Source organism: Schistocerca nitens, chromosome 4 (genome assembly GCF_023898315.1).
Source record: "Schistocerca nitens isolate TAMUIC-IGC-003100 chromosome 4, iqSchNite1.1, whole genome shotgun sequence".
Lineage (NCBI taxonomy): Eukaryota > Metazoa > Arthropoda > Insecta > Orthoptera > Acrididae > Schistocerca > Schistocerca nitens.
In genome coordinates this window covers 800,668,198-800,684,009 of record NC_064617.1, presented here as the reverse complement: position 1 = coordinate 800,684,009, position 15,812 = coordinate 800,668,198, and the positions used below count along the sequence as shown (strand labels likewise).

General features: G+C 40.2%; 1 protein-coding gene across 1 annotated transcript in view; it reads left to right on the top strand.

The window, feature by feature from the left end:
• The window catches only part of LOC126253206 (SUMO-activating enzyme subunit 2), a 145,111-nt gene that overhangs the window by 77,020 nt on the left and 52,279 nt on the right, over positions 1 to 15,812 (top strand). Inside the window, exons 5-6 of the mRNA XM_049954383.1 lie at positions 8,446 to 8,664; positions 10,232 to 10,344. Coding sequence (XP_049810340.1) covers positions 8,446 to 8,664; positions 10,232 to 10,344 — 332 coding nt within the window. The remainder of the gene's footprint in view (positions 1 to 8,445; positions 8,665 to 10,231; positions 10,345 to 15,812) is intronic.

Sequence of the window (15,812 nt, the reverse complement as noted above, 5' to 3'; positions counted from 1 at the left end):
TTTACTGCGTTTTAATATTTTCTCCTTTCATCAATTAAATTCAATATTTCTTCTGTTACCCAAGGATTTCTACTAGCCCTCGTCTTTTTACCTACTTGATCCTCTGCTGCCTTCACTACTTCATCCCTCAGAGCTACCCATTCTTCTTCTACTGAATTTCTTTCCCCCATTCCTGTCAATTGTTCCCTTATGCTCTCCCTGAAACTCTGTACAACCTCTGGTTTAGTCAGTTTATCCAGGCCCATCTCCTTAAATTCCCACCATTTTGCAGTTTCCTCTGTTTTAATCTACAGTTCATAACCAATATATTGTGGTCAGAGTCCATATCTGCACCTGGAAATGTCTTTCAATTTAAAACCTGGTTCCTAAATCTCTGTCTTACCATTATATAATCTATCTGATACCTTCTAGTATCTCCAGGATTCTTCCATGTATACACTTCTTTTATGGTTCTTGAACCAAGTGTTAGCTATGATTAAGTTATGCTCTGTGCAAAATTCTACCAGACGGCTTCCTCTTTCATTTCTCTCCCCCAATCCATATTCACCCACTATGTTTCCTTCTCTCCCTTTTCCTACTCTCGAATTCCAGTCACCCATGACTATTAAATTTTCGTCTCCCTTCACTACCTGAATAATTTCTTTTATGTCATCATACATTTCATCAGTTTATTCATCATCTGCAGAGCTAGTTGGCATATAAACTTGTACTACTGTAGTAGGCATGGGCTTCGTGTCTATCTTGGCCACAATAATGCGTTCACTATGCTGTTGGTAGTAGTTTACCCGCACTCCTACTTTTTTATTCATTATTAAACCTACTCCTGCATTACCCCTATTTGATTTTGTATAACCCTGTATTCACCTGACCAAAAGTCTTGTTCCTCCTGCCACCGAACTTCACTAATTCCCACTATATCTAACTTAAACCTATCCATTTCCCTTTTTAAATTTTCTAACCTACCTGCCCGATTAAGGGATCTGATGTTCCACACTCCGATCTGTAGAATGCCAGTTTTCTTTCTCCTGATAACGACGTCCTCTTGAGTAGTCCCCACCCGGAGATCCGAATGGGGGACTATTTTACCTCCGGAATATTTTACCCAGGAGGACGCCATCATCATTTAACCATACAGTAAAGCTGCATGCCCTCGGGAAAAATTACGGCTCTAGTTTCTCCTTGCTTTCAGCTGTTCGCAGTACCAGCACAGCAAGGCCGTTTTGGTTAGTGTTGCAAGGCCAGATCAGTCAATCATCCAAACTGTTGCCCCTGCAACTACTGAATAGGCTGCTGCCCCTCTTCAGGAACCACACGTTTGTCTGCCTCTCAACGGATACCCCTCCGTTGTGGTTGCACCTATGGTACGGCCATCTGCATCGCTGAGGCACGCAAGCCTCCCCACCAACGGCAGGTCCATGGTTCATGGGGGTGGGCAGTCAATGTATTTGAAACGAAATGTTTAATTCCACAGTAGTGGCTAGTTTCAACTCTTCGCTTCATTTCAAGTGCACGTTTTCATTTTCTAGCACGTGTGGCATTATGCCATAATAAAGAAACAAACATGATATAATACGGTACTGGTGCTCCAAGAAAATTTACATCCCGAAACCCACACTGAAAAGCTTAATATCAGGTCGAGATCTACTTCATTGGGAATCTGGACATACGAATGTGCACACTTTAATATGGTTCACGAAATTCCGATGCTCTTGCAGTATCCTCTGATGTCTTGTTTCTTTTATGACATAATGTATGATCTTTCAATGTTTTACATGTACGTACATACGGGCTTCCTACGTCATGATAGTTACCCAAGCGTGGTGTCACCTGTTATCTGCGCTCTCTGGCAACTGCTGAAACGAACCTATTTCTAACAGGTCGCGGAAAAATATTGCGAATAGTGGTTTGAAAAGTGTTACTTTCAAAGTAAATATCCTTTTACGTAAGTAGAACTATGTGTGAGAATGTACCATGAATTTATTACATCACGGAGCGTTAGACTCTCATTTAAAAATCAACTCTTTGATGAAGAGCCATTTAGAAGAATTTCGAACCCTGAAGATCAGACATGTATGTAATTATTAAAAATTTTACTGGCACATTTGTGTGATATATCATGAAGTGTAACACGCGTAAAAAAGCTCAATAGTATATGCGAAAGCCTAGCTTCTCTTGCAGCTTGAGACCAATATTATATGTGAAAGCTTTGCTTTTCTTGTAGCAACGCTATGAATATTAATGTAAACTATTAACTTTCCCTGTTTGTGTGTTCTTGCAACTTAACAGTGATGTTGCTGTTGGCTGACAACATCACGTGTCCTATGCTATGAATATCCACTGTCATCGGCTGGCGAGATCAAATGACATGAGCTACGAACAGCTTACAAAAGCGCATCGAAATCTCGATTTCAATTATTCAGAAAATAACATGCGGTGTTTGGTGGAATTCCAATGTATGCTTTCGTAATACGAAAATATGCAGCGTACATGTTGCTGCACATCAAAGATATTTCCAAAACATATCTTTTTCCCCAATTTTCGTTTTCTAAAGTGCCAGCAAATTGTACGCCCATGGATTGATAAGGGAAAATATACTGTCACCCGGGAGAAAGTGTATTTTTGACCGGGAAATCCGGGAATTTTTTTTTCCTTGTCCATGTATGCACCCTGCCTTTAAAAGTGAAACATATTTCTTAGAATAACCCTTTGAGGATGAAGGTGCGATAAATCAACTGTGGTTTTGCTTCTTTGTGTTTTGTTTTCTTTGCCCCCAGACGTCCATTATCCTTAGTGTGTGTTCTTTTGTTGCTGTGTTGATGTCCTTCCATTAGCAGACTTCATTTCCTGAAATCCTGCCTCTTATGTTGTGTGTGTAATAAGTATTGTTATCTATTATGTCCAGTTTAATTTCAGGGTTTTTCATATTTTTGTCAATTTCAGTGAACCATTTGAGTTTGGATTTGTGGCTGTTTATCAAATTAAGATCTGCTAGGTTAGTCTGTTGTTATCCAGTTGGTATGTGTATCCATAAAGTTGTAGTTCCCCCCCCCCCCCCCCCAATTAAATCGATTAGCTTTTCTCTGATTGATCAAAATTTGTATTCAGCATTACTATTACTTTTAGATCCCAGTATTTTGCTTAGAATTCTTCTTTCAGATTTTTCCAGTTTCCAAGATCTCCAAATCTTGTTAGTTTAAATGTTCCTGAACATACAGTGTTTCAGGCTTTACCACTGTGGTGTCTTGGTTTTCTGTTGCAGGAAAAGATTTTTTTGTTATACAGGTTGACTCAAAAGTCTGTTAACATTTGAAAATGCTCTAATTCATGCAATAATGTAGATAGAGAGATAGAACTTGACACATACATCTGAAATTACATGGGGTTTTAATGCAATCAAAATGAGTGCAAACACTGGCTGACAGATGGAGTTGGACAGCAGCAAGTCAGTGATGCCACACATGAACGATGTACAAAATGACCTGTAGTTAGTGTCATATGTGCCACAAGTCGCAGCATGTTGACTTTACCAGAAAGCTTTACTCTCGGAATGGAAAATCCGCTACTGCAGCTTTACGATCCTATTGCCATAAGGAAGGTATTTGAATAGATAAAGGTCCCGTGACAAATGTCACTGTGAAGAAAATAGTCATGAAGTTTGAAGCCATGGGTTATTTAGATGATCGGCCCCATAACGGGCCACCATACACAAGTGCTACTGCTGTTAGGACAGTTCAGGAAGATATGGAGACTTTAGCAGGTTTGTTTCCACATGTTGAAGTCAGCGTTCGTTGAAGGTGCATGTCGCACCAGCATTCCACGCACTACTGATGGAGAGCAGTAAGATCTACCCTCAAATGTTATCCATACTAAATCCAGCACCATTGTAAACTGTTAGCCACCGATTTTTTTTTTTACGTGAACAGCATTTGCAATGGGCCACTTCAAAAAATGGGGGAAGGTGGTGATTGGTGTGAATTTTCAGATATTAATGGACTTCTTGGCCATCCTTATGTTTGTTGTTATTTCCATTTTATGTACTATATTTTTTATTGCTACCTTTTCTTCTGTGTTCCTCATTATCCATTTTCCTAGGTATTTAAAACATTTTGTTTTATATATTGTGTTTATAATTTTAAGATTGTGGGGAGCATCACTGCGTTTTTTCAAATGATACTCGAAGCTCTATTTTATCTGTTTTTATAGTTCTGTGATTTGTTCTTTGACACAGTCTTGTGGGTCAATAAATAATGTCATATTGTCAGCAAAAGCGAGACAATTAATGGTGATTTTGTTTGGGTTTCTTCCTTATTGAACATCCTGAGTGTTGATGGATAGCTCACTACCTTCTCTAATGTGCAGTTGAAAAGTGGAGATGACAAACCTTCTTCTTGTTTTACTCCTGAGCTTTTAGCAAACAGAACACAGCATGTTGTTCTCAATGGAGAGACGTTAACGGACGTTAAAGTAACCTCTGGCGTGCCACAGGGGAGTGTTACGGGTCCATTGCTTTTCACTATATATATAAATGACCCAGTAGATAGTATCGGAAGTTCCATGTGGCTTTTCGCGGATGATGCTGTAGTATACAGAGAAGTTGCAGCATTAGAAAATTGCAGCCAATTGCAGGAAGAACTGCAGCGGATAAGCACTTGGTGCAGGGAGTGGCAACTGACCCTTAACAAAGACAAATGTAATGTATTGCGAATACATAGAAAGAAGAATCCTTTATTGTATGATTATATGATAGCGGAACAAACACTGGTAGCAGTTACTTCTGTAAAATATTTGGGAGTATGCGTACGGAACGATTTGAAGTGGAATGATAATAAAAATTAATTGTTGGTAAGGCCGGTGCCAGGTTGAGATTCATTGGGAGAGTCCTTAGAAAATGTAGACCATCAACAAAGGTGGTGGCTTACAAAACACTTGTTCAACCTATACTTGAGTATTGCTCATCAGTGTGGGATCCGTACCAGGTCAGGTTGACAGAGGAGATAGAGAAGATCCAAAGAAGAGCAGTGTGTTTTGTCACAGGGCTATTTGCTAAGCGTGATAGCGTTATGGAGATGTTTAGCAAATTCAAGTGGCAGACTCTTCAAGAGAGGCACTCTGCATCGCGGGGTAGCTTGCTGTCCAGGCTTCGAGAGGGTGCGTTTCTGGATAAAGTATCGAATATATTGCTTCCCCCTACTTATACCTCCCGTGGAGATCACGAATGTAAAATTAGAGATATTCGAGCGCGCACGGAGGCTTTCTGGCAGTCGTTCTTCCCGCGACTGGAACAGGAAAGGGAGGTAATGACAGTGGCACATAAAGTGCCCTCCGCCACACACCGTTGGGTGGCTTGCGGAGTATACATGTAGATGTAGATGTAGATGTCAAAGGGCTTATACGGTTCCCTCATCAATTTTACTTTGGATGGTTTTTTAAGTACCTTAATTTTTTTCTGCTGTTCCATTATCAAGTGCCTATTCCTTATAATGTTGATTACTGTATTTCTATCAATTGAGTCGTAGGTCTTTTTACAATCTACAAAAGTTATCACATTTTTCAAGTTTCCAATTTTCGTAATTTCTATTACTTTCTATAGATTTAGTATTTGCTCCACATAAGACCTTCCTTTTCTAAATCCTGCTTGATATTTCCCTAGTTTTGGACCAGGTGTTGCTTCAGCATTTTTTTGTCACTGGCAAGAGGAAGAGAGTTCTATAATTGTTAGGACTTCTTCCCTTTTTTTTAATGGACGTGTTAAAAATTATGTCATTCTGTTGTTAAGCTGTTGTCCATTTTTCATTAATGTCTACTAGATGTAGAAAAATGTTGTCACTGGTGTTTCCGTAATTCAGCAATAATATTTTTATTTTTATGTTTTGTGATTTTTCTGATTTCCTCTGTCATTTGGTGGCTTTGGGTCTTGTATCTGGATTATGTTATCAAAATTAAATTCTTCTTTTGGTAGTTCAGTCATATAGTTCTTTGTCCCAGTCTGCACCGAGCGAGGTGGCGCAGTGGTTAGCACACTAGACTCGCATTCGGGAGGACGACGGTTCAATCCGGCGTTCGGCCGTCCTGATTTAGGTTTTCCGTGATTTCCCTAAATCGCTCCAGGCAAATGCCGGGATGGTTCCTTTGAAAGGGCACGGCCGACTTCCTTCCCTGTCCTTCCCTAATCCGATGAGACCGATGACCTCGCTGTTTGGTCTCTTCCCTCAAACAACTCACGCCCCAGTCTGTAAGATCTGTGTTTTTGAATCTATAAACTGTAAACTAGCTGGTGTGTACTTCTTTAAACTATTTTTTATTGTTTTAGAATTAAGTCCTTTGTGGTGTTTTGTTTAAAATGTTGCTCAGTTGACATTAGTTGATCTTTTATATGTTGTACTCTGATCTTAGATGCAGGCCCCTGGCTTCTACAAAATTTTCCCTGTTCTTATTTTCATTTTCTTTCCAGATACTCTGCACTCGAGTTACAAATAACTCACCACACTCATCATTCCACCAGATATGTTTCACTGTCTTTTTAAGAGGAATGGTTTCTTCTGCAGTCTGAATAATATCTTTTTGAAGTTTTTCCCAACTTTCAGTTCTTTCTTTCTTCCAAAAGCACTTAAAGATCATTTTGTCTTAGATAACTTTTGTATGCAAACTTTTTGGTTTGGTATTGCCCTTTTTTCTAAATCTTGGTCTGACCTTGAATTTAATGATAAATAGTGATCTGAATCTAAACTGACACTCTTAGCCACTTTTACATTGGGACGTCCATCACAGAGTGTCTACTTACAGCAAAGTGACGGAGTTATTTTTCATCCAAATCAGATTTGATAACAACCATATAGTTTGTTGTCTAGTGAGTTTATCGAAGACTGTAGGTTTCAGTACAGTGTTATGCTGTCTGCACAGACTTCAGTCTTTCTCAATTTGTGTTTGCGTTGGTTCTTTTAAGTGCAGTGAATTTTCCTACTGTGGATCTGTGGTGATGTTCCTTGTCAATTTGTGCATTAATCTCCAAGTGGTAGTATTGCAGTTTTTGCTGGAATGTGATATAGGGTAGCTGACACATTTTACCAAAAATTTTCTGTCTACTCTTTCTGAGTTCTGTTTTTGCATGTATCTATAAAACAGTTTAAGCTTTGTGTGGCGATTCAAATGTTAGTGTGTAAAGTCTTTCATTAATTTACTTAAATTCTGTTAAGATTTGATTTTAATGTGTTTCCTTTATAGTTAAACCTGTTCCAAATTGAGGTTTGTCGTTTAGAACTTTTTTCCCTGGTTTGCGTTAAGTACCCTGAATCCTACAGAATTGTAGGGTGTTCATCAGTAAATTTTGTTTCTTGCAGTGCTGTTATCATTGTATTTTTTTCCTTATGAAAGGAAGGTAATTCATGTTTCTGTGTTTCATTCTATGGATTTGTTGTTCATGCAGGTTTCAGGATGCCCAGGCTCATTCTTTGCATAATGCTGTAGGCCACCAGAATCCAAATGCACACTTTTCACTTCTGTGGAAGTGGGAGATTAGTTATTCCCTGGGGTAAAATCTCTTCCACAGTGCACATCCATTGTCAGCTGCTCTATGTATGCTGGTACAGGGTATGTCAGTGTGCTCTACGCACTCTCATCAATCACTGACTGTGGAATAAGTTAACTAACATGGTGGAAAAGCATATCACTAAAACAGTATTCATTGTTCCACAACAGAAACTGGTCCACATGGAATATAATGTAATGAGATCTGAGTAGTTAAGAATTATGAATCAGAGCTAAAGCTGTTAGTACTTAAATTACTCAAAGAAAGTTAAATTATTGGAGCTGACATACCATATTGCTGCATGAAGATAGTAACTGTTCCGAAAGAACAGATACCTGTTATGACCAAGCAGCTTCTCTAGAAAGAAATGATAATTAATCAAAACCCTCAGCTGCCAACAGGTGTAGTTGACATACCTCAGTGGGGACAGCTGAAGATGTGTGCCCCGACCGGGACATGAACCCGGGATCTCCTGCTTACATGGACTGTTGGGAATGTGGGTCTCACGGGAAACGTGCAAGGGATAAGTCCCGGTCAGGGCACACATTTTCAGCTGTACCCATCGAGGTATATCAGCTACACCTGTTGGCAGCTGAGGTTTCGATTAATTATCATTTCCATATTTCTGCATTTGCTGAAGACAGGGAAATACAAAACTGACATTTTATACCACCACTTTGAGTAACATCCATGTTTAACTGTTTATGGTACTCAATTCCGTAACTGTAAACAAAAGACAAAGCCATTAGTATAACATACAATTGTCCAGTGTACAATATTATACTGATAAAGTTTGATAAATATATAAAAAGTTGGTTGTAGAAGCTTATTTGGTTGTTGTTAAGCTTGTATTGTAATTAATAGTGAACTTATTGTTATTGGTAGTAGAATTTATAGGACAGAATTGTTCCTCTTTACAGGTGAAGCTGGAGAAGGTGCTCTGAATGCTACCAAGACAGATGGTGCAAATATAGACCGTGTTTCAACACGATCTTGGGCTGTTTCCTGTAATTATGATCCTAAGAAACTGATGAATAAGCTTTTCTGTGAAGATATTCGTTACCTTCTTAGTATGAAGCATCTATGGGAAAAGAGAACACCACCAACTCCTATAACATCAGAATCGGACCTTGATGAAGGTAATGTAGCCTTGTAAGAAAGTTCAGGAAATCACTGACTTAATAAAATGTTATTTGCAGTAATTTTAGTGAAACTCTACAATGTGTTGTGTAAATTTTTTTGTTAATAGCTTCAGAGATTACTCATTTGAAAGATTAATCTAAAACTGACCTGTTGCTTTAGAACTCATTTATTCACTGCAAATGCAAAGCTGTTTTGATAAGTCTGGTAGAAAAAGCGAGAAAAAATGTTTGTTTTATAAACAACTCCCCTTACTTTTCTACATAGTCTCCTTTGAGGGATATACACTTGGTCCAGCAATCCTCCAACTTTTTCATCCCATCTGAAAAAATAGGTTCTTCCAAACTCCACAAAATACTCGTGGGCTGCTACTATCAGTTTCTCAATCGATGAATATTTCTTCCCAGCAAGCCAAAGTTTCAAGTTGGGGGAACAGAAGAACTCATTTGGGCTTAAGTCTGGCGAATAGGGTGGATTAGATACAAAGTCAAAGTGCAGTTCATATGCTTTTGCTATTATTATTGCTGCTCAGTGGGATAGCGCATTATCCTGGTGAAAGAGCACTTTTTTGCATGCTAACCAATGCAAGTTTCAAATGATTCAATAATTAAGCGTAATAGGGTCCATGTATGACTCCGCCTTTTTCCAAGTAATCTATGAGGATTATTCCTTGGGAATTCAAAAAAACAGTGGCCATCACCTACCAGTTGACAAATGGGTTTTTGTCTTTTTCGGTGCTCTTTCATCAGCCTTTGTCCACTGTTATGACTCTAGTGTGTAATGATGGACCTAGGTTTCATCAGCAATTGCAGATCGACACAAAAGTTTTGCTGATAGTGATTAAACATTGCCAGACATTATACTGAAATGGTGTGCCGGATGCACTTTTGGTTCATAGTGCATTATCCATGCAGCATATTATACGCTCACTCAGTTGAGATGCCTGCAGTCTTAGCAGTCTCATGAATTTTTATTAGGCGGTCTTGCATTACCTTATCATGGATTTTGTCAGTGGTTTCCTATGTGGTGACGTCAACTGGACAGCCGGAGTGTGCTTCGTCTTTGGTGCAGGTCCAAATGTGTTTAAATTCATTAATCCAAAAGTAAATGGTCATCAAAGATTGTGCGGATTCCGCATTAACATCATCCAGTTCTGTTCCCAGTTGTGTGGCGATCCTACCTTTCAAGTGAAAATGTTTAATAACAGCATGAAACTCAGTTTTCTCCATTTTCAATCTCAGTTGACACACTGACCATTACAGACGGCTGTCAACAGTGAACTGTACACTGTACATGTAGAAATTTTTTTTATACCATCCTTGGAATAATCAAGCTTACCAACCATGAAGGCGCAACAAAAATGTTTCATTCTTTCATGGAAATATACCAGAAGTATCACACCACCCTCATAATTTCATTGCGCCATGGAAGCAGATGTCTTTTAGAATAATAGTTAGATTTTGCTGTACATTCAGTCGCTTCATTTTCAGACTTCTACCAAAGTACTGAATTTTATTGGCATTAAAATACTTCCACATTAAAAAATATTTTTCTGTGTAATTACAGGTAGTAGTTCCAGTCTCTCAGCTGATGGTGACAGATCAAAAGATTTGTGGAGCTTAAAGGAATGTGTCAGTGTGTTTACTAATTCCTGTATGAATCTGAACAATAAATTAAAGGTAATAGTTTCCATTTTGGTATTATATTGATTACCATTTTAACAGTTTGATATAACTAATGATGAAAAAGTATTAGTTTTAAGCACCATGAAATTCGTTGTGAAAGATATGCTGGCAGCTTACTGAGATCATGGCATCTAGCAGCAGTGTCCCTTAATTCAAGAGATGCAAAGTTTCCCCTTCAACACCTATTATTGTCCCATTACTCACCACACTGTCTTGTTTATCCACTTCATCTTAGAGAACTGAGCTCCTAAACTGATAGGCGTACGTCAGGGCAGACAGTGTATGCCATTTTGGTAACCATAGCAAAAAGCAAGGCTGTAGCAGTTTTATTTCAAGTGTTGTTGAGTGCCTGTGAGAGGGTTAATCTAACTTCTCTGTAAGTTTGCCTCTCACCCTTCTTGTCCCTTTTCACCGAGCTAGGTGGTGCAGTAGTTAGCAAACTGGACTTGCATTAAGGAATACGACAGTTCAAATGTGCATCCAGTCATGCTGAGTTAGATTTTTGATAATTCTTCTAAATTGCTTCAGGCATATGGTGGGATGGTTCCTTTGAAGGGGCAGGGCCCATTTCCTTCACCATCCTTTCCTAATCCGAAACCTCTTGTACATCTCCACGACATCCCTCCCTCATTTGATTATGCTCTCCTCATATCCGTCCACAAGTCTCTCCTTTACAATCACTGTCACTTTCCCTTGCCACACGGTTATCGTTGTTTAGCCTCCCATTTCTGGCTATATTCCTTTTATTTCCCCCAAGGTAAGTCTTTCCACTCCCGGGATTGGAATGACTCCTTCTTACCCTCTCCCTTAAAACCCACATCCTTTCGTCTTTCCCTCGGCTTCACTCTTTCCTGATGAAGCAACAGTTTGTTGCGAAAGCTTGAATTTCATGTGTATGTCTGTGTTTGTTTGTGTGTCTATCGACCTGCCAGCACTTGCGTCCAGTAAGTCACATCATCTGTGTTTTTAGATATATTTTTCCCACTTGGAATGTTTCCCTAGAAAGTGCTGGCAGGTCGATAGACACACAAACATAAATGTCTGCTTTTGTATGTGTGGTTGGATATGGGTGTGTATGCGAGTGTATACCTGTCCTTTTTTCCCTCAAGGTAAGTCTTTCCGCTCCCAGGATTGGGGTGACTCCTTACCCTCTCCCTTAAAACCCACATCCTTTCGTATTTCCCTCTCCTTCCCTCTTTCCTGATGAAGCAACCGTTGGTTGCGAAAGCTAGAATTTTGTGTGTATGATTGTGTTTGTTTGTGTGTCTATCGACCTGCCAGCGCTTTCGTATGGTAAGTCACATCATCTTTGAAATGAAAGTGCTGGCAGGTTGACAGACACACAAACATACACACAGAATTCAAGCTTTCTCAACAAACTGTTGCCTCATCAGGAAAGAGGGAAGGAGAGGGAAAGACGAAAGGATGTGGGTTTTAAGGGAGAGGGTAAGGAGTCATTACAATCCCGGGAGCGGAAAGACTTACCTTAGGGGGGAAAAAAGGACGGGTATACACTCGCGCACACACACATATCCATCCACACATATACAGACACAAGCAGACATATTTAAAGACATAGAGTTTGGGCAGAGATGTCAGTCGAGGCAGAAGTGCAGAGGCAAAGATGTTGAATGACAGGTGAGGTATGAGTGGCGGCAACTTGAAATTAGCGGAGATTGAGGCCTGGTGGATAACGGGAAGAGATGATATATTGAAGAGCAAGTTCCCATCTCCAGAGTTCGGATAGGTTGGTGTTAGTGGGAAGTATCCAGATAACCCGGACGGCGTAACACTGTGCCAAGATGTGCTGGCCGTGCACCAAGGCATGTTTAGCCACAGGGTGATCCTCATTACCAACAAACACTGTCTGCCTGTGTCCATTCATGCGAATGGACAGTTTGTTGCTGGTCATTCCCACATAGAATGCGTCACAGTGTAGGCAGGTCAGTTGGTAGATCACGTGGGTGCTTTCACACATGGCTCTGCCTTTGATCGTGTACACCTTCCGGGTTACAGGACTGGAGTAGGTGGTGGTGGGAGGATGCATGGGACAGGTTTTACACCGGGGGCGGTTACAAGGGCAGGAGCCGGAGGGTAGGGAAGGTGGTTTGGAGATTTCATAGGGATGAACTAAGAGGTTACGAAGGTTAGGTGGACGGCGGAAAGACACTCTTGGTGGAGTGGGGAGGATTTCATGCCATGAAATCCTCCCCACTGCACCAAGAGTGTCTTTCCGCCGTCCACCTAACCTTCGTAACCTCTTAGTTCATCCCTATGAAATCTCCAAACCACCTTCCCTACCCTCTGGCTCTTACCCTTGTAACCGCCCCCGCTGTAAAACCTGTCCCATGCACCCTCCCACCACCACCTACTCCAGTCCTGTAACCCGGAAGGTGTACACGATCAAAGGCAGAGCCATGTGTGAAAGCACCCACGTGATCTACCAACTGACCTGCCTACACTGTGACGCATTCTATGTGGGAATGACCAGCAACAAACTGTCCATTCGCATGAATGGACACAGGCAGACAGTGTTTGTTGGTAATGAGGATCACCCTGTGGCTAAACATGCATTGGTGCACGACCAGCACATCTTGGCACAGTGTTACGCCGTCCGGGTTATCTGGATACTTCCCACTAACACCAACCTACCCGAACTCCGGAGATGGGAACTTGCTCTTCAATATATCATCTCTTCCCGTTATCCACCAGGCCTCAATCTCCGCTAATTTCAAGTTGCCGCCACTCATACCTCACCTGTCATTCAACGTCTTTGCCTCTGCACTGCTGCCTCGACTGACATCTCTGCCCAAACTCTTTGTCTTTAAATATGTCTGCTTGTGTCTGTATATGTGTGGATGGATATGTGTGTGTGTGTGCGCGAGTGTATACCCGTCCTTTTTTCCCCCTAAGGTAAGTCTTTCCGCTCCCGGGATTGTAATGACTCCTTACCCTCTCCCTTAAAACCCACATCCTTTCGTCTTTCCCTCTCCTTCCCTCTTTCCTGATGAGGCAACAGTTTGTTGCGAAAGCTTGAATTTTGTGTGTGTGTTTGTGTTTGTTTGTGTGTGTATCGACCTGCCAGCGCTTTCGTTCGGTAAGTCACATCATCTTTGTTTTTAGATATATTTTTCCCACGTGGAATGTTTCCTATGTGTGTGTGTGTGTGTGTGTGTGTGTGTGTGTGTGGTAAGGAGTCATTCCAATCCCGGGAGCGGAAAGACTTACCTTGGGGGAGGCCTTGGAGGCGCGCGCGCGTGTGCTGTGTTTCACTGTTATTGTGGGAATTATCCTTAACCCATCTTCGTCATAGTGTAAATTTGTCATTCCATGAATGTACCAGTCCATTAACTTGTAGTCTTCTATGTACGACTAACTTGCCTGTTAAGAATATTACAAATTTAGGATGATCTTCTACCAGTCTTCAATAATACTATAGCTTTTTTCACAGAGAGTTGTTAAAGCCTTCTTTCAGCCTGTCTACTATTTCCTTCTGCGATGTAGATCTGAAGACAGTGCCACATATGAAAGGAAGTAAAAGTACCATGCACACTCCTCTCTTAAGTACAAACTTGTGCATGTGGAATTGACACTACCACAGTTAGGATCTTCCTTATCTGTGCATATTTGTATCTGCACTACATTTGCAGATTTTTTAAAAATTGTATCCATTTACATTAAAATTTTTTAAACCATTTTGATCTCTTCATACACCAGAGCTCTTATTGTTGCCAGCACTCAATCTGAATTCTTGTCTGCTGAAATTTGATCTCGCACATTCCATAGATCAAGAGCATAGATGCCAACCATGACCACATTCTAATATAACACAGCTTTCTTGATATATTTCATAAATGACAACCTTTTTTGTGGTTATTGAAACAGATTTTGTGAAGTTTTCTGTGGAACATTTCATTTGGAAGAAAAATGAATGTGTGTTCAAACTTTCACATCTTGCGTACTGTTAAATGCTAATCATGTTCTTAATCAAAGGTGTGACACTGGTTAAAGTCATAGGCTTGGTTCTGAGTCATGGGGGTTGAGATAGCATTAGTTGCAGTCCGACTGTCTCAATAAAATTGAAATTAACTCTCACTCATATGCATTAACAGGAAAATGTATTGCTGTCATAATTTTACCTAAATATCACTTGAAGCCCCATATAATGGTGTGATACTCACTAAAAATAAAAAAGAGCTCATGGCTGTTTGTAGATGTGGAAGAGTTAGTCCAGACTCGCAGCAAAATAATTCCAAATGCATGTCAACAGCAGTGAAAATTCCTAAATCCAAAAGTCAAGCAGCTTCAATTGCCACCCAGAGTGACACAGATATTGCCTCTTCAAATGTGCTCAGCAGTGTGGCACAATTGCAGCTAGCATCCAGTAAGATCGCTCACCAGTTCTGATTAAAACTTGTTGTCCTTAGGTGCTATCACAAAACTAGACATATTAAAAGGCATGTGTTGAGATGGCAATCAAAATTATGTCAAATTTTCATCTGAATAGTTCGGCCACAGTCTTAAAGTGAAAGCAAATCTGATGTAAAGAAGTATAAACACTAGGCCAGTGAACAGCTTTGTTGCTCAAGATTTGCATAGTGTGTAAGGGCAGCAAATTGGAGGCAATGAAACAGTTGGCCTTTGTTGCAGTGTGGACTGTTGCCGTAACATTAAAGTTTTGGTTGTGGTTTTGTCTTGGGACCCCACTCCTAGTGTGGATACCTGGTCAAATGTTCATTGGTTCAGTTGCGATTTGCTGTTCTGTTGAATGGGTGTTTGTTTATCCTGTTTACAAATACTGGAGTATTGGTTGAAATACAGTGACAGCATTTATGTTGATAATTTTATCGTAAACAGGAATGCTTGTGGGACCCTATTACATAGACAAATTTAAAAAGATTAGATGCTTGGAGGGAAATTAGTGAGCTGTTAGAATATAATTGTGTAACATGGAAAAGAAAGTCTTCATTAACATCTTTCTGCTGCGGGTCAAGCTATCCTAAAAGAGGTGTCATCTTTGGAAAATTTATGGTCTACACAATTCAGTAACAATTTGAAATCTCCATCTTTCATTCAGAAGAATATGAATTAGCCCATATTCAATTCAGCTTTAAGGTCCTGCATTAATTTTATCCCACCATATTTCTTCATTACTTTTAAAAAGAGGCCATCCACCAGCATTGTTTCGTTTTCTGATATTCAGCTTCATGCAATAAAATAAATGCTGCACATGCAACAGCTGCTAAATTCTCTTCTTTCCTTATGATATTGCACAGTGAAATTGTAATTAAAATGCTACTTTATAACTGATGAAGTGGGAGCAACTTCAACATGTTATCAGAGCCAACTGTGATTCCACATGTCCCTTGGCCCCAACCCCTTCATTTGCTGAGGAGGAGAGGCATAATGTCAATGAGTTGGCAACCTGTGTTCGACCTAATCCATTGGCTGTCGTTCATTTG